The sequence below is a fragment of the Haemaphysalis longicornis genome, unplaced genomic scaffold, assembly GCF_048455015.1.
Source record: "Haemaphysalis longicornis isolate Haplotype H1 unplaced genomic scaffold, Haemaphysalis longicornis Haplotype H1 scaffold_2, whole genome shotgun sequence".
Lineage (NCBI taxonomy): Eukaryota > Metazoa > Arthropoda > Arachnida > Ixodida > Ixodidae > Haemaphysalis > Haemaphysalis longicornis.
This window is the reverse complement of record NW_027526295.1, coordinates 219,635,424-219,657,334: the sequence shown is the minus strand read 5'-3', so window position 1 is coordinate 219,657,334 and position 21,911 is coordinate 219,635,424. Positions and strand designations below refer to the sequence as shown.

The 21,911-nt window shown below is 49.9% G+C and overlaps 1 protein-coding gene across 1 annotated transcript in view; it reads right to left on the bottom strand.

Moving 5' to 3' along the window:
- Positions 1-2,497: 2,497 nt before the first annotated feature.
- LOC144169949 (ras-related protein Rac1-like) overlaps positions 2,498-21,911 on the bottom strand; it is a 39,025-nt gene continuing 19,611 nt past the window's right edge. The window contains exons 2-6 of the mRNA XM_077699406.1: positions 14,761-14,939; positions 14,402-14,516; positions 13,304-13,421; positions 9,237-9,373; positions 2,498-2,777 (exon numbers count right to left, since the gene is read on the bottom strand). Coding sequence (XP_077555532.1) covers positions 2,700-2,777; positions 9,237-9,373; positions 13,304-13,421; positions 14,402-14,516; positions 14,761-14,879 — 567 coding nt within the window. The 5' untranslated portion in view covers positions 14,880-14,939 and the 3' untranslated portion in view covers positions 2,498-2,699. The remainder of the gene's footprint in view (positions 2,778-9,236; positions 9,374-13,303; positions 13,422-14,401; positions 14,517-14,760; positions 14,940-21,911) is intronic.

Genomic DNA, 21,911 nt, shown 5'->3' with positions numbered 1-21,911 from the left:
GTGTTTGTATTTTCTTTTTCGTCAGCGGCCTTCCCGTCAACGTGTGTTAGACGTGGTTAGAAGTGTGGTCTTGTAGCCTGGTTTCTTAGATATAGTCCTCCTCTCCGGGTAGTTGAAGCTGAAACTAAACACGTGCCTTGACAATGGCTTTCTCGCAGTTTTACAAATTATCAGCCAGAAGCTCCGAAGATAAAAAGGTGTGGATGCATTCATTGGTAGCGAAGGATGCATTAAGAGGTAAGCACATGCAGCGACGAGCGACGCGAAAAACGTACCTCAATGGGTACAGCAAACAGGTAGTGTGGGCGAAAGCGACCAGTAATTTTTTTTTTTTTTTTACACACGCCGCCGTGCGTGGCGTCGGCGACGGGCCGACGCCGTCACTCGCTTTTGTCCGGCCAGAAGCAGCCCACAAGCGAGCGACAGCGACGGAGGGCATAGTCGACAGTGTATTATTTTATTTTTTCGCTTGTCACAGTCGTCCACTGTTTGCTGTACCCATTATTTCACGTTTTTCGCGTCGCTTGTCGCCGTCGCTGCATGTTGAGGCTGAAGAGAATTACACCGGCGCGTCTCCATCGTGGTGGGGCATCTCGTTACAGCCAGGAACCCAATATACGATTACTGGGCAGCCGATCTGCCGATGAGTTCTTACAGTTGCGCAAGCTACATTATCGGTTTCCTTGTTTGTTCGTTCCTCAGGCTAGAGTTTGTGACAGCTATTTTGAGGGCTTCTTCTGGCCATATAGTAGTGTGGCTCCGAGCTCGGCTTATTGATTGCCACCGACTACCTAAGCTCCTTTAATTTCGCTCTGGCTTCAGTACGAGGCAATGCCGACCTGGTTATTCTGAACGCCTTCATCAGAGTAGAAACTGCGCACTTGTGCGCCGTCATCGGTACGCACGAACCCTTCGAAACATGTCGTAGCTGCTCGTCGGCTGCGTGCCTGATGTGCCATGCCCGTGTTTTTGAGCGTGGGCTCGTGGGCAACAATCGCTCTTTCCACGGTGCAGGCAGATGTAAATGGATGGAGGCTTTGTGATCAGCGAGTGACCGAGCTGAAAGGGACTTTAAGCTCTATGCGCTGTCTCGACACCACCCAGCCCAGGAAGTGATGCGAAGGACACAGTCGCCCATCTCATATGGGCATGCTCTGAAGACCCCTTTCCCTTGATCCCCTCAGTCGAGCTCTGGGAGAAAGCGCTGGCAGCTCGGACCTATAGACCAAGAAGAGTCTCGCGGAAAGAGCTGCCATGGTCACCGGCAGGCTGCGACTGTCGGTCACCCAACACACTTACCAGGCTTTCGAATAAAGTTTTTTTTTTTTCTCTCTCTCTCTGTCAACACCACCCTGCCATTAGCGCAATGGAGCCTCAAGCAAGCACCCCCAGCTCGTAATCCTCGTAAAGAAAAAAAAACGTGATCAAGTTTGTAGGTTATGTAGGTACTAGAAAACAGGCTTGGGAGCCCCTTAAGGGGCTGGGGCTGTTGGCGTCTCCGGTCGTCGTCGTCGTAATCGTCGTCTCATATAGTCACGGTACTAAAACACCGGGAAACTAGTTTACGCGTCGCGCTAGAACGTAACGCGTACTAAAAAAAAAAAAAAAACACAGGGACACTCGTTTACGCCTCGCGCTGGAGCGCTTCGTAACGCGTACTAAAAAAACACCGGTGCACTCGTTTACGCCCCGCGCTAGAGAGCTTCGTGCTTCAAAGACAAGGGACTTTTACAGCAACGCTGTATACCTCTACCCCCCAACGGTTTCATCTCCGTTGGCCAAACCGCTATGGCGCCAAAAATACACTGCATGCTTTCCCCCTCCCCAGGTTTTACGTTAGTGGAGGTGTTTGCTTTTTTTTTCTCTGTCCTCCAAAACCGGACCTCAACGGAAGGGGTTCCGTTCTCCTAACTACTGGTTATACGGAAGAGAGGCCGGAGCAATTTTTCCTGGAACCCCTTCCGATGGGGTCCGTTTTTGCAGCGAGGAAAGAGAAGAAAACAGACTGAACCGGACGAGAAACGTCTCCAGTTTGGCGAGAAAAAAAAAAGGGAAAAGAGAAAAAGCTGACGCAGGAAATAACTTCCTGAACTATGAGCCCCAGTTTCCAAACAAGCTTTACTGCGACAACAGCAAGAACGAAAGAAAACTCGAAACGAGTGCACAGATGAAAAATAATATCAGGTCCGCATGCAGCGCTACGCAGATTGTTTACAGTTACATTGTTTTTTTTTTATCCGAGTCAGAGTTGTGCGGGAACGTCACAGAAATGGCATGCGTCACTAGTAGTCGACCAACAATATTCGTCACTGAGTTGGCGAGTCAACCACACTGCGCAATTTTTAAATCTCAGTTTTGAGGTTGTAAATAGAGCTAGTGCTCATTTTTATTCGCGGCGATACTTCGCGTCATTTCTTTTGCAGCTAAGTTTCCCAGCTCACTGCACCACAGAGCTGATTGCACTCAAGTTAAGTGGGGAAACTGAGAAAATCGCACATTTGACAAAACTTCACGCGCTTTGCATTTATTGGTTCTCGCGCGTGACAGTGCGATTGAATCGTGCATACATCATTGACGGCTGGACGCTGATGCTGATATGTGTAGTCTATTTACAAACGGTGCAGCGGATTCCCGGTGCACAGCATGCTACAAAAATAAACTCTTCCAGAACGCTTCGCTGGTCAGGCTCCGCGCGGCACTTATAAGAACCTGCAGGTCGGCTTCATCTTTTTCGAAGATTTGGGCTGAAGCACCGCTCGCGCTGCCTCCTCGAAAACCTGAAAAAGATCGAAAACGGGGATAAATTCAGGTACCGCCCGGCTATCGTACACCTGGGGCCAAAGCCTACGGGGCGCGGGAAAATCTCCGCCGAGTTGATTTCTCACGCGGTCTCACGGGATTGGCTCAGCGCGCAAAAACGTCACGGATAGTTGCGTGCAGAGCCAATCACGCGAGAAGTGAAAAAACAGCCCCACCTGAAATTTTCCGACACTGCGTCTTACGTGATTCATGTAGTCTCACGTCAGCAGTTATCCGTGACGTTTATGCGCGCCGAGCCAATCGCGTGAGACCGAGTGAGAAATCAACCTGCCGGAAGTTTTCCAACACCTCGTAGGATTTGGTGTGCAGCAGAGTTGTCCCGGCACATCGACACCGCTACTCGACAGTATTCATATATCGGCACAAGTACTATCGTGATAAATTGAAATACGAACAACGGAGCGCGCAGCACATGCCGCGCATCCTGGTTGACGGGCCGCGTATGCCCAGTGCGAACAAGTGACGAAGGTTTGTGTCCAACGTTGATATGAAAACACCGTCGTCAGGCGTGTGAGCGCTTTGGTTTGTCTTCCCACCGCGTTCGGCGCCCGCTCACGCAAACGTTATCTAACTTTGTTGCTGCGATGAGTGAAAACGGCGCACACAGCTACGTTCCTTTATTTTTTTATTTCGTACTGAGCGCCCAACGGACGACGGAAATACGATGGTCTTTCCACATCAAAATTGGTCACGAACTCTCGTAATTTGTTCGCACTGCGCATGCGCGGCCCGTCGCCAGGATGCGCGGCGTGTACTGAAAACCACGCGCTCCGTTGTTCGTATTTCGGTGTATCACGATAGTACATTTGGTGGCACAAGGAAATATGGCGTGGTTCAAGCGTACAGCCCAAGTACGTGATCTTTGGGGTTGTATACGGTTTCCCCTCTGTCCCGAAGGTGGTTACACATATGCGGCACAGCTCCGTTTCGCAGGTGCGATCCGACGCGCGTATATATGTTGTTGCGGCTTTTTTCGGAAAGCAAGGTAATCCGACATGCATCTACGCACCAGCGCTCGGTTTCCGAACATCAAAGCGAGCCGCGACGCCTGGATGTCGCACTCTGGGCCAAAGATCAATGCACGCGACCTACACGACTGCGTCGCAGAGGCACCGTGTAACTCCGATACAGTGGCGGCAAGGGCAGTAAGATCACCTTCCGCATCGCGTACAAGATGGGGACACCGGATCGAACCCATGTGATGGGCCCGAACAAGAGCGATTTCCGCTGCGACAACAAGACCTCCGCGCCCCCTTGTGATCTTTTCGCCTCGTGACTGAACGGGGCCCCACGGCGGTGATTTGCGCAGCCCCAGTTCGTTACTCATAGTTCTGGGCAAAAGCTACACCTAAGAATTGAGGCGCACCGTGGCGCCAAAATCTCGAGGCACGGCCGTTCTCGTTTTGCGCCTCCATCACAAAAGGCGACCTCCGCGGCCGAGATTGCACCGGCGTCCTTGTGCTCCGCTGCAAAACCTCTATAGTTGCCTACAAACGCGTGCACGTCATGCACCTCTGTTTTGATGGAACCTAAAACCATGAAGTGCGCAAATAGCCAGAAAACGCCCCCATAAGAAATGTGGATAAATTTGAAAATTCTGTAAGCGCACGCGTGCACATTTAAGCGCTGGTACTCGAACTCACGTCGCACTGGCTGTAGAACAGGAAGTGTACCGCGAGCACGAGGTCGCGGGTTCGATTCCCGGCCGCGGCGGCCGCTTTTCTGATGGAGGCGAAAAGCAAAAACGCCCGTGTGTACGAGAGTTCGGCGCACGATAAAGATCCCCAGGTGGTCAAAATTAATCCGGAGCCCTCCACTACGGCGCGCCTCATCGCCTTCGTTGCGTCGGCGCGTTAAACCCCACAATCAATCAAAAAATCAGGAATTGTACCGCGGGTACTGTGCACAGCAGCTGACAGGGGAAGCGAACGCAGTTATGCGCACCACGTGACACGTCTGGCGTGGCCATGGCGTGGCACAGTGGGCAATGCAACACTCCCTCCCTTTTTCTGCTGCGCCACCATCGTTTCTGCTTGTTCCATACTAAGAGTAAACTGACAACCGAGCGACGGTACTCGAAAATCCACGCACATGAATCATCAGCGATGCGAACAATGTGCGAACAATGCGGCGTCCTCGGCCCCAAATACTGCAGATGCTATCGGAGACAAAACGCTGTCACGGGTACAGAACCAAGGACAAACGTCACAGGGCGTAGTGGGGGAAGCGAGTTGGAGGAGTCGCATTGTTTCCTGGACCAGGCGAGTCACAGCCACTCGCCACGGCCACTCGATCTCACCCCTTGGGGGGGATCGTGTGGCCGTGGGCGAGTACGCGCGGTCTTCCGGAGGGAAGAAGAGCTTGAAAAAAAATGCCTTGCATTCCAATTATTCACCTCAGTTCTACGACGCCTTTGGTGAGACTAGTGGCAATAACGCCGTCCATGAGACAGCCCCGTTTTCTATTATTCCTCGTCACCCTCACGACATACAAAACAGATACTACATCTTCTACACTCGACGATATTAAGCGAAAGGCGAACTGACATTTTCCGGAGACGCGCCATCACCCGCCGCGATGGCTCAGTGGCTATCTACTGCTGAAACCATGGGACGCGGGTTCAATTGCCGGCCGCAGTGGCTCTTTTTCAGATGTAGGCAAAAATCATGCACGCATCCGTCTAGCGACGACGATGCTTGCACGCGAAGCTTTCTTTTGCTGGATTTTTTAGCTGGCCAATCCCACAGTGCGAGTATGAGCTACTCTGAAGGTACGCACCACTTTTCTGGAATACCCACAGCAACTCTCGGGTGTGCACACCGTAGGCCTAACGTTCGGGTTTGGGGTGTACGGCGCGAATCGATACCTGCTGCTTGGGGTTCGCTTCGACCGAGTCGAAATGGAGCAATCGAATAGACGCCCGCTCCATAACGCGTGGGACCCAGACTCGATTCCTGCCACGGGGAGCGTTTTTGTCTGTCACTTCACCCAGGATCATTCATCATCATGGTCAGAAAAAGTTGGCTTTCATGCGGGGCGTATGGGCGTATACAACGGCATCAGTGTGGATACTAAATCCAATGACTACAGCTCCGCTTTAAAAACGAGGACACCCGTGCGTCGAGATTCCGGCGCACGTTAAGGTTCTCCAGGTGGTCAAAATTAATTCGGGGCCCTCCCTTTCAATGCCCTTTTTAGCCCAGGGGCCATATTCTCGAGTCTCGACGCATTAAATTCACCGTGAACTGCGAATCTGCCGGAAGTCTTTTCTGATTAGCTTTCAATTTCAGTCACGTGCTTCCGGTTGACAAAGCGGTTGTGTGTGCTTTCGTCATTTTGACGTTTCGTGGCGTTTACTGACCCCAGTTTTAAAGTTTGCCTTATTTCTCTCTACTGGAGGCGCGTAATTCTTGGCGGTAAATGAAAAACTCGACGAAATGCAGCGGGCATGATAACGTAGGCCTGATTTTGCTATTCAACAACAATACGGCTTGTATGGCGCACGCCCTTTCTGTGATTGGCTGAGAAGACGTGACGGAATTAAATAGTTGGCCCAAACGCTTACGTCGCGCATTGGAAACTTCAGCCTGCGCAAAAGTGACGTGATGTTACGTAACAGCTTGCAAATGGCGATTTCCGTCGCCGTTAAATAGTTTCACCGACCTTCGGCTCCGTGAAATCCCCATGGATTTGCAGCATGCGCAGTTTAGCATGACGCGCGGTTTAAAGCTGTTTTCTACCGAAAGAAATAATAGTTCTGACTGTTTACAAGTCAGTGATCACAGAGCATACAAATAACGTGTTGCATTTCGTTGTTATGTTTGACAATAAAATAAAAATTATTTGTTTGGCGTAAGAGCAACATAAGAGGGCAGTGCAAGCCTCTCCTTGACAATGGGAACCCAACGCATGACATTTCTCTACACTACTCCTAGTAAGCTGGTTGGTCACATGATCGAACTAGAGAGAAAAATAACAAAGAAAACTGACTTTTATTCATTACTCCGCGCTGATTGAGTTCGAGCTTGACGATTGAGCGAATCGGCGGCATCAGTACGCCCTGCCGCTATCAGGCGTACCGTTTTGCTGTTCTTACCGCGTCATGGTAACGGCCGTCTTTTTCCGTGATAACGCCATAAACTTGTAACATACCAGCAGACGATAGCGTGGCGGCTGTGACGGTCGGGAATGTGATAACGCAACAGAGCTCGCATTGAAGCAGACAGCTCAACCATGTTACTAAAAGCGATCGAACGAAATAAATAGATACGACAGAAAAGATTGTGTGATGTTCTTGAGCTTAACACTACAGTGAACTAGAATATTCTAGTTCACTGTGTTAACACCCTCCAATCACTCGCTTTTGGATCAACGTTGCTTGATCACCTTGTGGTGTTGACGCCACTTTTAACACGAAGAAATGTGTTTCCCTTGCCAGCCTCAGCTGCCGTCCTAATTTTTGTAATACATGCAAAGTGTTTTTATATCTTTAATACGCAATATTTGATAGCTTGGTTGTGAATATTCTTATGAGCTAAGCGTCAAATTACACTGCATTTCGTCATAGCTATACGTGCAATACGTCAGTGATTGCTTCCGTTTTGCTCACGCAAAAAACATGGCGAATTCACCGTGAATTAATGCAGTCGAGAATAGGGCCCCAGTTACAGAGTCCAGACATTTTGACAAAGGAAAAAAAAGCGGTATTGATACTGATCGGTAAAGCGGACGTTACGAATACAAAATGAAGAAGCTTACGTACAGTGAAATCCGACTACACAGGGAGTTATCTGTGCAGTTTGACGCAAAAACATTGTTGTTCGCAGACGGGGCAGCGGAAATGAAACCACCTCACGCGTTCTATATTTGTCCTTTGGTTGACGATCGACCGACAACGAGGAAGTCCGTGTAACGATGAAGTGCACACCTAAGCCAACCTACGTTTCACGAGATAAAAAAATAATGGCGACGCTATCAGAACCGGACGTTGGCTGACGTCGCAGAATAAATGTGTGTTTCCGGGAGTGTGTAAACGCAGTACGCAGCGGAATGTATACGAAAGGCACGGTCATGAATAGGCGGAGGGAAATATGCAAGCGCGAAAAGGCGCCGTTCCGGCTTGATTGATTGATTGATTGATTGATTGATTGATTGATTGATTGATTGATTGATTGATTGATTGATTGATTGATTGTGGGATTTAACGCGCCAACGCTTCACAGGTGATGAGTGGAGGGCTCCGGATTAATTTCGACCACCTGGAGATCTTTAACGTGCGCCGAAATCTCGAACACAGAGGCGTTCTCGCTTTTCGCCTCCATCGGAAAAGCGGCCGCCGCGGCCGGGAATCGAACCCGCGGCCTCGTTCTCAGTAGCGCATGCAACGCCTTAGCCACTGAGCCACTGCGGCGGGTCCGTTCGGACTCCGAGCTGGCTTTCTTCTCAGTGCCAGGTCGCGACCGGAGACATTTTGACTTAAATTCTGGTCAACCCAAATTTAACTCGGGACACATACAAAGCCGGAAGACGAAGCACAAACGCCGACGAAGGACAACATTGCCGATGAGGGGAGAAAATGGAACTGCTCTTTCCCTACCGCATTGATTCATTACCCAATATGGGGCCACGCGTTTGCGGTATCTGATGCAATACAACTGCCCTAGCTCGTCACACCCACCTAAGGAAAATCAAAACAAAAGAGGTTCACATAATTTTTGACCCTTAGCGGCCAGGCTCGGGTACAGCGTACAAGCCTGCGACATGCGCGAATGACCCCTTAGAAATAGCGACAGAAGGATTTCCCCTTTGGCGCTGTGCACCTGCCACAGGCGTTCTCATCAGCGGCATTTCTTCAGCGCTTATTATTATTATTATTATTATTATTATTATTATTATTATTATTATTATTATTATTATTATTATTATTATTATTATTAGTTTACACAGGTCCGTCGAAATAGGCGTTGCCGGGCTGAATAGCGGCGACTGCCCCAGCATGACATTTTGTAAGTTTTGGCACAGATCCGTGTTCCATCCTTTGCCCTTCCTGCCTCCTTCGCCTATATCCGACCTCTCGGTGTTATCTCTTCCCTATTTTGTGAAGGAGGCGACGAAAGCGAAAACGTCCGTGTGTCCGAGGTTTCAGCGCACGTCAAAGATCCCCAGGTGGTCAAAATTAATCCGGAGCCCTCCACTATGGCGCGCCTCATAGCCTGCGAAGCGTCGGCGCGTTAAATCAATCGAACTCTTCCCCATGTCACGCCTTTCTTATCTTGAAACATCGCCGTTTTTACCAGACCACGGCCGGGCTAGAGCGGAGGCGCTCTTCCGCCCTTACACGGCCGTGACCAGACACATACACATCTGCGGGTCCTCGCGGACCTCACGAAATGACGAAAGAGGGGTGTGGCCAGGACCTCTTTGACGCAGGCGCCGGTCTTGGCCGAGCACTCGACGTAGCTGTAGGCCTTGATTTTGGAGCAGAGTTTCTTGCCCGCCGCACGGGTCACCAGGGCGTCCGAGGACTCCTCCTGGCGCAAGTCCGCCTTGGTCGCTGCAACAGGGAGAGGACGTTGTGCCTTGTAGCGCCGGCTGCGGTAGCCAACGGTTACGCATGGTGGTTGACGTGTACAAGGATAAAGAAAGCGTGCCCCTCTCCCACTATCGTGCATGGTAAAGGAAATGGTATGACACAATGTGGTAACACGTCTCCGAATAGTAACATGGCTCCGTTACCCCTCAGAAGCACGAAGCACACACTAAGTGGGCAAATAAAATGACCGTATAGATCAGAGTGGGTGGAGCAGGTTCCCTCCCTCCGTGCCTTTTTGGCTGGCTTTTCTTTGTTGACTTTGGCGACTATTTCGCCGAAAATATGCCTTAAAATATTGAAACATTCTTTCACGCGCTTTTTAGACGTACTGTGCAGCCCAGAGGCGCTACGCTATCTTTGCCCCCCCCCCCCCCCCCCCCCGATTGTTTCTTATTGTTTATCAGCTCGACTTAAGGTTTCCATTAAGGCCTCTTTAAACCAGTATAGGCATATCGCCGTATGGTGGCGGGATTTTATTGTTAATTCAGTAATCGCTTCGGCACATTACTAAGCTTCCATGGTAAGAACACAAGAGCTACGTAGCTTTCGCGCGCGCGCACGCACGCACGCATTCTCATTTGACTATACCAGTATCAAGACAGGCGTAAAACAGATGTATGCAACTTCTTTGTTGTCGTTCATATGATAAAGATCTATCAAATGTATGTATGCCAAGATGGCAATCACGTACAAAGTAATGCACTTAATAACGTTGCCTGGCTGTAGGCGTGTAACTGTGGGCGGATATACCGGTGTCGGTACAGCCCGGTACGCGGTCAGCTGGTCCTAATACGCGGTGCGTACATGTTCCGTAACCGGCTCACTTGATTTACCGCTCCCCGCGCCACTTTGTCGGGTTTGCCTTCACCTCGCTCGATATAGTTCTATCTACGCTTGCCGCGCTTATCTCCGCTTATCGTTAACGCCAACGTACAGCGAATGAGGCAGACGCACTAGGGTGCGAGAAAAACAAGTGAAATCGGCCACTCCCGGCCTGCGTACGTATCAATGCATGCAGGACTCAGGCGTGATATATGCTAGCAAAGCGCAAGGGCCGGGTTTTATTGCGGGCATGTATTTTCTAGCAGCGCGCAAAAGCAATACGTTGGATGGTCAACATAACTTAAGTGGGTATAGCAGTTGCCCTTTCCGCTCCATAATAACAGCGTCCTGAAATTTGAGAAACAGGCGGCCTCCGAGTAATCGGCAGCCTCGTCCGCCTTTTTCGCTACGAATAAAGCCTCCGTGCTCGAAAAACGCGCCATAACAAAAGGGGCTCCGCGAAAAGTCGCACTGGAACGAATTCTGCCTGTCTTCCGTATAACTGCTTTTTAGTCGGTTGAACGCCATCCGTTGCATAAGAACATAACACAACGTAACATAACATAACAGACCATAACACACACGACCAACGGATGAAAAAATTAGCAGTGGCCTATAGCTCGGCTATGCCAGGATATACGTAGCGTGAGCTAAGGTTCGTCTGGTTATTCTTAGCTTTCCTGGTTGTCTAGGATTAGCTTGATTATCATGCTTACTGCTGCTTCGATGACACACTCACGGTATACGCATTACGTGACACATGTATATTTATTTATCAGGCGGCTACGGCGCAGCGTCACCAATCGCTCCAGAGCTAAGTTGGTTCCACAGGCGCACGCCGGTGTGGCTGCGACGCACGAGCCATCGGTTCCACACCCGGCCACCCCTCGCATGATCATCAAGTGGACCGGCCCGCACGTGCGGAATGGAGGTCGGCGAAGACGCTGGGCGCGTGGGGTGTGTGAGAGACGCCGGGCAGCGAGCAACGTTCTGTGCGCCGGGTAATGTCACTGCTCCTCGCGCATGCGGAGCACGGCTCTCCAGGAGCCGCGCGAAACTGCTCAACCTCGGCCAGTGTAGCTCACGCTACAAATTATATTTTCCACCCAGCGTCCGTCGTTCTACATCGTATTCGAAAGTTCATTGTTGACGTGCTGGCCACGCGCATACGCACCACGCGTTTGCGAAAAAAGCGTGTTACTTAGCCCTGGCCCAACGCTACTATATTGCCCTGGCCATTACTTAGCGCGAGGACATTTTTAACAATTATGTATGCACAGTAAACAGAAGTATGAGGGCGAATAAAAACTCTACCATATCCCTTCCTAAGGAAGGTTGAGAGAAGCGCGAAAGCTTTCTCACATCAACACTGAGTCAAAAGTGCGCCAACACCTTCGCTAAAAGTACGTTAAACTTTGTGAATCCGATCGGTCTTCAAACCTTCAAAGTTCCAAATCGAAAACGAAGAACAAACCCACGCGACGAATTTTCGTCCATTAAGCAAACCCGTCTACAAACCATCTAAATGTATACTGATGTACGTGGCCTATGAGGTAAAGGTATACTGTTGCACTCCTTCTGGTATCTCATTTAGAACCGTTACTTTCTCGCGATTTTCAAGTAACCATTTTGACAAAATGGAAGCCCGGTTTCACGCACGCGCCGTGCACTGTCCATAGACCTCATCAGAGCTTTTCGGTCGACCAACCGGTCTACGGGGAAATGCATGGGTTTTTTGACAGAACGCCATCGGGCCCATTAAGAAAGCTTGCGCTTTAGAAGTGGTACCCTTGGAAACAGTGTAACGGTGCAAGCTCAGGATTAGCGGTGAAGCACTCAAAGCTATGCCTGACCAGAGTGAGAAGAATTTTGATCAGAACAGCATAGGCTCATTTACACAGAACTAACAAACAAAGGAGAAAGAAAAAACATCCCCCTCGCGAGGGGCACGATCAAATGCAGAGCATTTCTGCGGGGGGGGGGCGCCTGCAAGTCGTATGGATTACGTATTGGTTGTTGTTGTTGTAATTGTTGTCTTCCAGCGTAGACATTGTCGATGAAGTCGATGGTGAAACGTGCCCTGAACCCCCTGCCGCGGCTATGACGCAACGTGGAGAGGCTATGACGCAACACAATCCAACACAATCCACTTTAATCCAATCCAATCCAAATCCAAGCCAATCCAAGCCAATCGAATCCAATCCAATGCCCCTCGCGAGAGAGTGTTATAGCGCCGAAATCGCCACCACGCGAACGCGTGATGCTGACGTCACGATCACGCCACAGATACTAGCGACCGCAGCGCGCGCGAACGACATATGTGGTTTAAGCGCGAACCGACCGCGGCGAGAGAGCGCGATGCGAGCGCCCCACCTGTTCTTGCGCGCGAACCTAACGCGGCGAGAGAGGGTGTTGCGCACGTCCCCACCTGTTGTGCGCCCGAACCGAACGCGGCGAGAGAGGGCGTTGCGAACGGAGAGAAGGCGAGGAGGACGCGGGGGAGAGGGCGCACCTCTGGCCGACGGTTGAATGAGTCAAGGATATAAGGCACGTTCGTAACCTTCCGTTCTGTGTCGGCTTTGTGGCTCAGTTGGTAGAGTACCGTGCACCTTGCGTTCCGCCCGCAGAGTCGTAGGATCGAAACCTGGCGCCGGCAAGTATTTATATAGTGTAGGGGGAGCGATGCGGACGCGGACTACGGACGCCAACGCGGGTGACATCGTGAGTTACTAAAATGCTCTGCATTTAAAAAAGAACACAAACGCTATTTGACTTCTTTTTTCGCACTAAGCGCGACGAAGCCAGGTTCCAGTCCTTCCCGAAACTGGAGCGCTAATCTATGCGCGGTGCTCGTGAAAGGGGCGCCTTTCTTTCGTAACCGAACCGCTAATGCAGCCGACTACACGTACGCTGTCGTCACCCTTGCGGCATAAACGGAGACCGCGAAAAAATATTTCGGTGACGTGCAGAGGCAGCCGTGCATGCCATCAGCGATGCCGCAAGCCGGGCCCGGCGTATGCGACATGCGGCAGCGCAGCTAGTGGCACAACGATGAGTGGTCGTTCCTACCCACTAGGATGTAGGGCGCCGAAGGACAGTGGTGCTTGAGCTCGGGCTGCCACTTCGTCAAGATGTTGTTGTACGATGCCTCGCTGCTGATGCTGAAGCAGAGCAAGAACACGTCCGTCTGTACGGGTAGGGCAAAGAGAAGAAAAAAAAAAGCGAGAAATGGAGAAAAGTTCGTAACACCCTTCCGCATCGCACAGTGCGCTGTCATGTCCGTTGTAGTAATTTCCAACGCGCCGATATTAAAGCTGTGCATAAGGCTATACTAAGACAACCTCATCATCTCGTCAAATTAGCCTACTTCGGCGTTACTTGCCATCTGGCGCGCGTGATTTATAGGGTGTACTCCCCCCCCTTTTTTTTTTCGCTTCCCTCTTCCCTCACCAACAACCTCCAGTCCTCAGTTTACAATCAATCAATCAATCAATCAATCAATCAAACACAAACAATGCTGCACAAACAGGCCCCGACGGAAGGGGTTCGGCAAGTCACTCCTCGACCGAATCCGGCCTCCCCACCGTATAACCGGTTGTAACACGAAAGTGTTTTATTTGCGGCAACACGAAGATTTCGCTGACGTCATATTCGTCACGGAAGTGACGCAGTACAACGAAGTAAGCGGCCTGTAAAGGGTGCACCCCTGCACACAGGGACTTCTTGCGGGGAAGCAACTTTAGTACTAAAGAGTACGTTATACTTAGGGTTGTTCGTTTCCGGGTTTTATATTTTAACACGAAAGTGTTTTATGCTGCGATACATCAAGATTTCACTGACGTCATGTCGGTCACGGAAATGACGCCAGTACACCTTTGCCGAAGCGACCCGCCAGCAGGACGTCGCTCGCCAAGCACACCCACAAGACAGCCACCGAGCCGCAAACCATGCTCAGCTGCAGATTTCGCTGCACATTTCACTTTCGTGTTTTACCGATTCCTATGACAGAGGAATCAACCACAGTTTTTTGGTAGAACGGAACCCCGTCCGAGGGCGGCAGATTTTTGCCAGCACGGAAAGAGAAGGTAACAAACAGACAAGGCCGTTGGATGGAAAAGCAAAAGAACGGCTTATGACCAAGCTACGGCATCGGGCGTGCATACTGACCCCGGGGTAGGAGAGCGGCCGGAGCTTCTCGTAGTCCTCCTGGCCAGCCGTGTCCCACAGCGTCAGGTTTGCCGTGACACCGTCCACCAGCAAGCTGCCCGCGTAGTTGTCGAAACTGCAACCGGACAGCCACGCACATAGACGAATCGCTCGACGTGAACAGGAAATACGTCGTGGTCTCAAAAGCGACAGTTTAGTCAGACCGAGCAAAGTGCAGTAGAATGTACGGATTCGAAATGTGTACAACCATTCGAGCCAGAGATGCATGCGTGCTGAAGCGAAAAACGTTCCGATATAAATAGCCATTGCTTATGTCGAGGCCATGGCGCCGCATCTCACCCTGCAGCACGGCAACTTACACGGTGGGCTCGTAGTCGTTGCCGGGGAAGGCTCCCGTGGTGAAGGCAACCAGCAGGCAGGTCTTGCCCACCATGCCGTCGCCCACGACCACCATCTTGATGGGCCGACTCTGGGCCATTATACAGCCCGCGGCCTCAACGGCTCAAGGGGGCTGCTGCTTCTGCTGCTGCCGCCGCCTCTGCAGGGCGCCATAGAAATACACACGGACTTGGGTACAGAGGCGCTATGCAGCACTTGTGTTCGGAACTAAATGTGCAATCTGATCCTGTATCCGCTGTGCTATCTGCAGCCGCATTCAGAATCCCGCCCGAGTTACAGGACGTTGCGTTCAGAAAAGGGGATGTCCCTTTTCACGAACATATGAGTTTGCGGTACAAGCGCTCCCGTCGACACGCACTTTGGTATATTAACTGTGCTTTAAAATGCCATCATATTTAAGAACACATCAAAGACATGAATGGTGCTGGACATCGCTGTGGTTTTACTGTGAATAATTTAAAGGGGCTATGCAGACAAAATACGAGCTTGTTTTATTCGAAAGATTTCGCATTTTACAGTGCCCCCAGCGTTTGTCCGACAGCAAACTGTGCTTTATTCACTGAGAAATTAATCGATCTAGATTAAAATTTTGATTCTCCCGCCAAATCGTGTGTTTTTGTGGCGTCTGTCATAAAGTTACAAGGGCGAGTATTCAAACGAACTTTCAATGCGTCATTAGGCTCTGCAGCCTTGCTTACCGTCAGTCCTCCCAGACGGCACAACCATACGGAGCCGCGGACCATTGTCCGCCGTTGCTTTGTTTTTGACCGTATTTGCACCTGGCTTGTTTTTGTTACGGTATAAAGTCATCGCGCCGTGAATCATGGGGTGTGCTCGACAAACAGGGTTACGACAAAAACAACATCGCTTACGCCAATCGGTCAGTGTCGCGTAAAACAACTCCAGAGCGGCGGCCTAGCTGCTGTGCAGCTAAAACAAGCACAGTGCGCCCAGTATTACCAGTACCAACAGCATTGCGCCTCGGCACTTCAATATGTGCATGTATTTTCGTAACTTTCATTGTTTACCCCATACTTCTTACTCCTGTAAAGTGTATGTGCATTGAATTTGAGCGCAAATAGCCCATTCGGCAAGCTCATAAGCCCTGCCTAATAGCATTTGCTTTTGTCGGCCTCAGCCAATCGCACAGCTGCGCATATGACATCATAGGTTCTGTTGCGGGAAATGAGCTAGTGGGTCGCATGGCCATTCCCTTTTTTCCTAATTATATATTTGAGCGAAGTGTGTGTTAAAAGTGGTGCCAGTACGATCTAACGAGGCAATCTTTCGAATGAACCAAACTTGTGTTTTGCCTGCATGGCCCCTTTAAGCTAAATCGCCGCTGCTTGTAAGAAGATGGCAGTGTTCCTGCACGCGCACGTGATTTGTGGCATTTTTCCTAGTCAATTCATCAAAAATATTTGCTTGGTAGAGAGAACAAATGGAGGCTACTGGAGAGGGAGGGTTGGTACAAACAATTGGTATGTACAATAAAACTTATTTCGAAAAGACTGCATGGCATCGCGCGTAATCATAGCACATGTACACCCATGTCCGCTGGTATACCTAATCAACTAAACTACTTCGCTATACTATGTCAGTGACAATGCTCGTTTCAGTAGCCGCCACCAATTTCGCCGACATGATGATGTGCTCTATGGCAGATTGAGAAAATTACGCCAAACAATACTTGCGCAGTAACCTCCTCCTCCTCCTCATCGTCATCATCGTCAACCTGTCTACGCCTACTGCAGGGCAAATGCCTCTCCCATTAATCTCCAATTATCCACGTCCTGTGCTAACTGCGACCAATGCATCCCCGGAAACTTCTTGATCTTATCTGCCCATCTAGCTTTCTGCCGCTCTCTGCCACGCTTGCCTTCTCTAGGGATCCACTCTGTTACCCTTAATGACCAACGGTTATCTTGCCTTCGCATTACATGCCCTGCCCACGACCATTTCTTCTTAATTTCTACTAATATGTCCTTAACACGCGTTGTTCCCCGACCCACTCCGCTCTCTTCTTGTCCCTTAGTGTTACACCTATCATCTTCCGTTCCATTGCTCGCTGAGTCGTCCTCAATTTAAGCCTCCAAGTTTCTGCCCCGTAGGTGAATACCGGTAAGATGCAGGGACAATGGTAGGCTGCTATTCATTATCTGAGAATGTCTGCCGTATGCACTCCACCCCATTCTTACCCCTCTAATTATTTCTGCCTCATGGTTGGGATCCGTGGTCACAACTTGGCTTAAGTAGATATATTCGCTTACCACTTCCACTGCCTCACCAGCTATCTGAAACCGCTGTGCTCTCCCGAGGTTATCGATCATTACTTTAGTTTTCTGCATATTAATTTTCAGGCCCACGGTTGTACCCTGTTTGTCCACAGCGGTAAGCATGCTTTGCAATTCGTCCCCCGAGTTGCTTAGCAAGGCAACGTCATCAGCAAATCTGAGGTTACTGGGGTATTCTCTATTAACCCTTACTCCCGCCTGTTCCCAATCCAATCCAATGTTCTGAATTCAATGTTCTGCGCAGTAACCTATCAGGTGGCAAATCGGCAATCAATAATCAGTTTCATCGCTTATAACGGGAAACAATTCAGCGGAGAACATTAGGGAAACATACAAAAGCCAATAAACTTTCGCCGACTTAAAAAAAAAGAGCAACGAAAACTACAAACTCTCTCCTACGATGCACTGCATGCGCTCACACGAGAGGCAAAGAAAAAAAACCGCGAAGAAATATTCAAAAGAATGGGCGTAAGAAGGAGCAGGAAGAAACGAGGTACGCCGCAGGGAACGCCAAGGACTCCTTCGTACGCGTGTGGCGCGCAGACGTTTCGGGTCGCGCTGCACACGATTCCAGCACCTGCCGGCCGCAAGCACACGGCGCCTCTCCGAAACGTCCCGCTCGAGCGTTCTGCACGCCGCACGGCCGCACGACGTGCTGCGTTCCTACCGTTGTAGGCGTCACGCAGGTCTTGGCCTCCGTGGAAGCCGCTCGCACGATTTCGCGAGATGTGGGACAACGAAGGTGTGAAGAGAAAAAAACACCACGCATGTGCCGACGGTAGTGCATGGTTACGCGTGCGAGCAATTCATCTCCGCCGACGCCTGCTTATGCCGCGAGGATTTCGCGGAGCATCGCGCGTGATGTTCGTATACGAAGGTGCCACAGGAGCAGCGGAGATGGCCGCCGCCGCTTTGTAACCAATTTGAATGCCGGCCAGCGGTTATCCTCCATAATGCCCAGCGCAAATTGTGTAGTAAATGAATAAAAGAAACCGCACTCTCGCGGCAAAAGCACTGGTAACACAGTATAATGCCGTGCATAGCTCCGCAATCATGTTTTACTCCACTGTGCGCTTCTTTTGGATCCACGATTTAAAACAACCGCTGCCAGGAAAAAAATTAAAAAAACACACGAATTCCATATTAAATGAAGAAAAAAGAAGACGACCTAAAGGGAATTGAACCAGGACCATCGATTAATGTAAGCGATCCAGTTGCAGGCACGAAATTGCTTTGCATACTGTGAAGCCAGTAAATACCAAGAAGCTTCAACCATCGCCGCTGATTGATTGGCTGGTAAGGAGAGGGAGAGAGTCCGAGGATAGGTGGAATGCTAAACACTGAGTGGCCAATGCGTTTGGAGATATTTATGACGTCACAAGTCGAAACTCGACGGAGGGGCTTATCAGATGTTTATCGGGGACACCGTGCCATTGTATAGTGCTGATTAGGTGAAGTTCACACAGCAGATGCCAAGTTCACAAAAAGGAACAGCGTGAATGTCGACGCCTGTAGCTGCGAGGGAGGCACGGGACACAACGGATATATCCCACGGTACCGACGAGTAGTCACGAGCTGCCAGGAGTGTGTGTGTTAAAGGGACCGTGCAACAATTTTTTCAACTTTTTTTGAAATCTTAAATGCTTGCAGAACGTAGTCACCCAACACACCCAGTACTTAAATTATGGGGTCGCAAAGCACCTCACCCAAAAATTACTGCTCTATGCTCATCAAATAACTTGGAAAGTCGCTCAGAAGATTTTTCTCTTTCCTGGTCTTGACGTGCTTCGACCGCTCGAATTACGTCACTGAGGCCACGTAGCCGCTGTTGGCCGGTTTTTCTTTAGTTGCAGCAATGAACGCTTTTCGATAGCAACTTTAAAAAAAGCCGCAAAAACAAAGCAGAAACGGAAGACGTATCTGGTGCGACGAGCAAATCACGCAGTGCCGCTCCGTGCTGGTGATAACTATAGCTTTCGCAGTGCTTCCAGACGCGAAGGAAAGAGTGAAAGCGTTTATCTAAAGTGTTGCAGAGTCCTTTTAAAGGGACGCTGCTATTCCCGGCCGCGGCGGCCGCTTTTCTGATGGAGGCGAAAAGCAAAAACGCCCGTGTGTACGGGATTTCGGCGCAAATTAAACATCCCCAGGTGGTCGAAATTAATCCGGAGCCCTCCACTACGGCGGGCCTCATCTCCTGCGTTGCGTCGGCGCGTTAAACCCTAAAATCAATCATATCTGTCTTCCTTGTTCTTTTTTGTTTGTTTTGAAGACTAAATATTGTTAGTTGCGTCTGGCTGACATGCAGTGTAGACATTTTCCCCACTCATACTTGGAACTAATTCTAGGTTCAAGTATTGTCTAAATAGAAATATTAATAAATAAATACACGGGCGTGCATCACCGTAGCGCTGGCGTGAGGTCACGGCGTTCCCTCGCAGTCTCAAGTGGCGGTCTGCATACATGAGTGCGTGCTAAAAAAGGAACATGACGTTCTGCTCACGAGTGTTTGGCTATCTCGGGCAGCTTACGTTTTCTCGCTTATTCTTTCCTCCCGTTGCGATACTTGCCGTGTGACTATGCGGTGAGTTGGCTCACAGCCAGCCCCACACAGCTCGAAACCACGTACAGTCGACTTCCGTTAGTATACAAGTCCACGGGGACCGCAAAACACTTCGAATTAACCGAACTTCAGATTAAGATAAGAGCACGAGAACAACATTATTATTACTCCGCAACAGGCCTCCCTTCCTGATTCCGCTCAGAATCTCGACTTTCGTCGCCACGTCGAGCGTACGACACGGCTTGCCCTGATAAGAGTGCGAAGCTGGGCGAGCCGGTAAGGATCCAGGATTAAAACAGCGCAAGGGACAGGACGAGAAAAGCGAAAAGGACAGGCGCTGACCATGACAGTTGCGACTTCTGGCTAAAATCGAAGCCGGAATCGTCCACCGCGCAACCTACTCGCACGGGCTGTGCGCAACAAAGGGTTAGGACCTGAAAAGAGGGGGATGCGTACACCGGCGCGAGTGGTGCACGCTGTCTAAGTTGCGAGGGCTCCGACACCAGTACACAACACGGCCCCGTTTTTTCGCTGGAAAACTTTCGATTTTATCGACAAAGGACGGTCACATCGATGCCTCTTATTCGAAATAACTTCCAATTAACCGATATAACGGGTTTTATCTTCGAATTATCGAGCATACTCTTCCATTAGATTGCAGGTAAAATTGCCGGCACCAGCACGTCGCATCTAATTACCCCAAAATTTCAATTAAGCGACTTCGAATTATCGAGAGTCGGCTGCACTTCCAAGCCGCCAGGCAATGGAAGGAAGTGTAACACAACCCAATTCTTCCAATTATTTTTCCATATCACCGCCCCCCTCCCAGAAAAAAAAAAAAAAAAAGGACGAACCAGGGCAGGGGAACAACACCCGCTCCAGCAACGCTACGGTAGGTTTGCAGTCAATTAAAAATAAATGAGCAGGGGTTACAACCCAACCAGCCGTTAGCAGTGCCTGCCAGAGAGGACGGCGACTCGATCGGCCAGCAAAAGCGCCCCCAAAATGAAATCTCTTCCGAACTTGGCAAACCAAACTTGTTTAAACTAGGCTTGGAATTCTAACCGTGCTTGTGATGCGATCGGGACGCTGACTAAGCGCATGATAATTTTTTACAAGGCATGATAACTTTATACAAATATATACAAGGCCGGGTGCAGACTGTTGCCGCAACGGTCGTAATAACTTTAAAGAATGACGTCATTTCACGTATGAGCCCACCGAACCTGGTGACATGCGGTTTTCTTACTTCAGTAGATGACGATATGGCTTTTGCGTCGGTAGTCTCAACATCATTGTCTTACTCAGCATTCAGCCGCAGAGAGAAAAATAACGGTACTGAAATTTCGAAAAAGGTTTACTGTGGATAATACACATAACTCCCTTAAGGTCGGCATCACTACTACACAAACGCGTGATATTTTACAGGGGGCAACGAAATCAAAGCAGACTTACATGAAAATATGATGGCCCCACGAATCCCCACACAGCGCTAGAAACCGATTTTCCTTAAGGTCAGCTTCACTACCACACATAAATGCAATGCTAGTGCATTGTAGCACGCGCTTTTTTTTTTTTTGCTTTTTTCATGATCCTACACCGTACCGTGCCGGTGCGGATGTACCGATAATCTACATTTGCACTATTATTCCGGCTAAATGTGTCAACTTGACCAATTATGCATTTATATTGAGATGCAAGGCGTCTCGCTTTTTCGCGTTACAGACAGATATTGCTGGGTTACTCTATAGCCAAAGAAAGCTAACGATGTGAGAAGCAGGGCAACGATGCTGTGCGAATGAGGGCAGAAATTTTGCTCGGTGTACTTCACAATCCATGACATGAGAGCGATGGTGGAGACGTATACGTATGCAGACGCAAGTAAAATAGACTGACTCTCCATATGTAATATCATTTGCCACCTTCATTAGTCCGTTTATCTCTGCTGCAGGACGAAGGAGACTCCTACAGACCTCCATTCTCACGTGAATCCTGTCGTAACAATGTGCCCCGGTCACATGCATGAGGATGACTGCGCACGAAGTTCTGACTCGTGTGAAAAAACTTCTTTAATTCACACGACAGAGTATTAAGTGATTGACACGCGAAGAGATCATTCCAGGTGTTCCCGTCCTTATCACGGGCTGAGGTCAGTAAAACGACGGCCGTCATTTCGAAATGACTTGGTGTCGGCGTGAGAAATGTCTGATTTTCTTGCTTCGGGAGCGTGCGTCGGTTCCAGCCGCCGTTTCGTGCC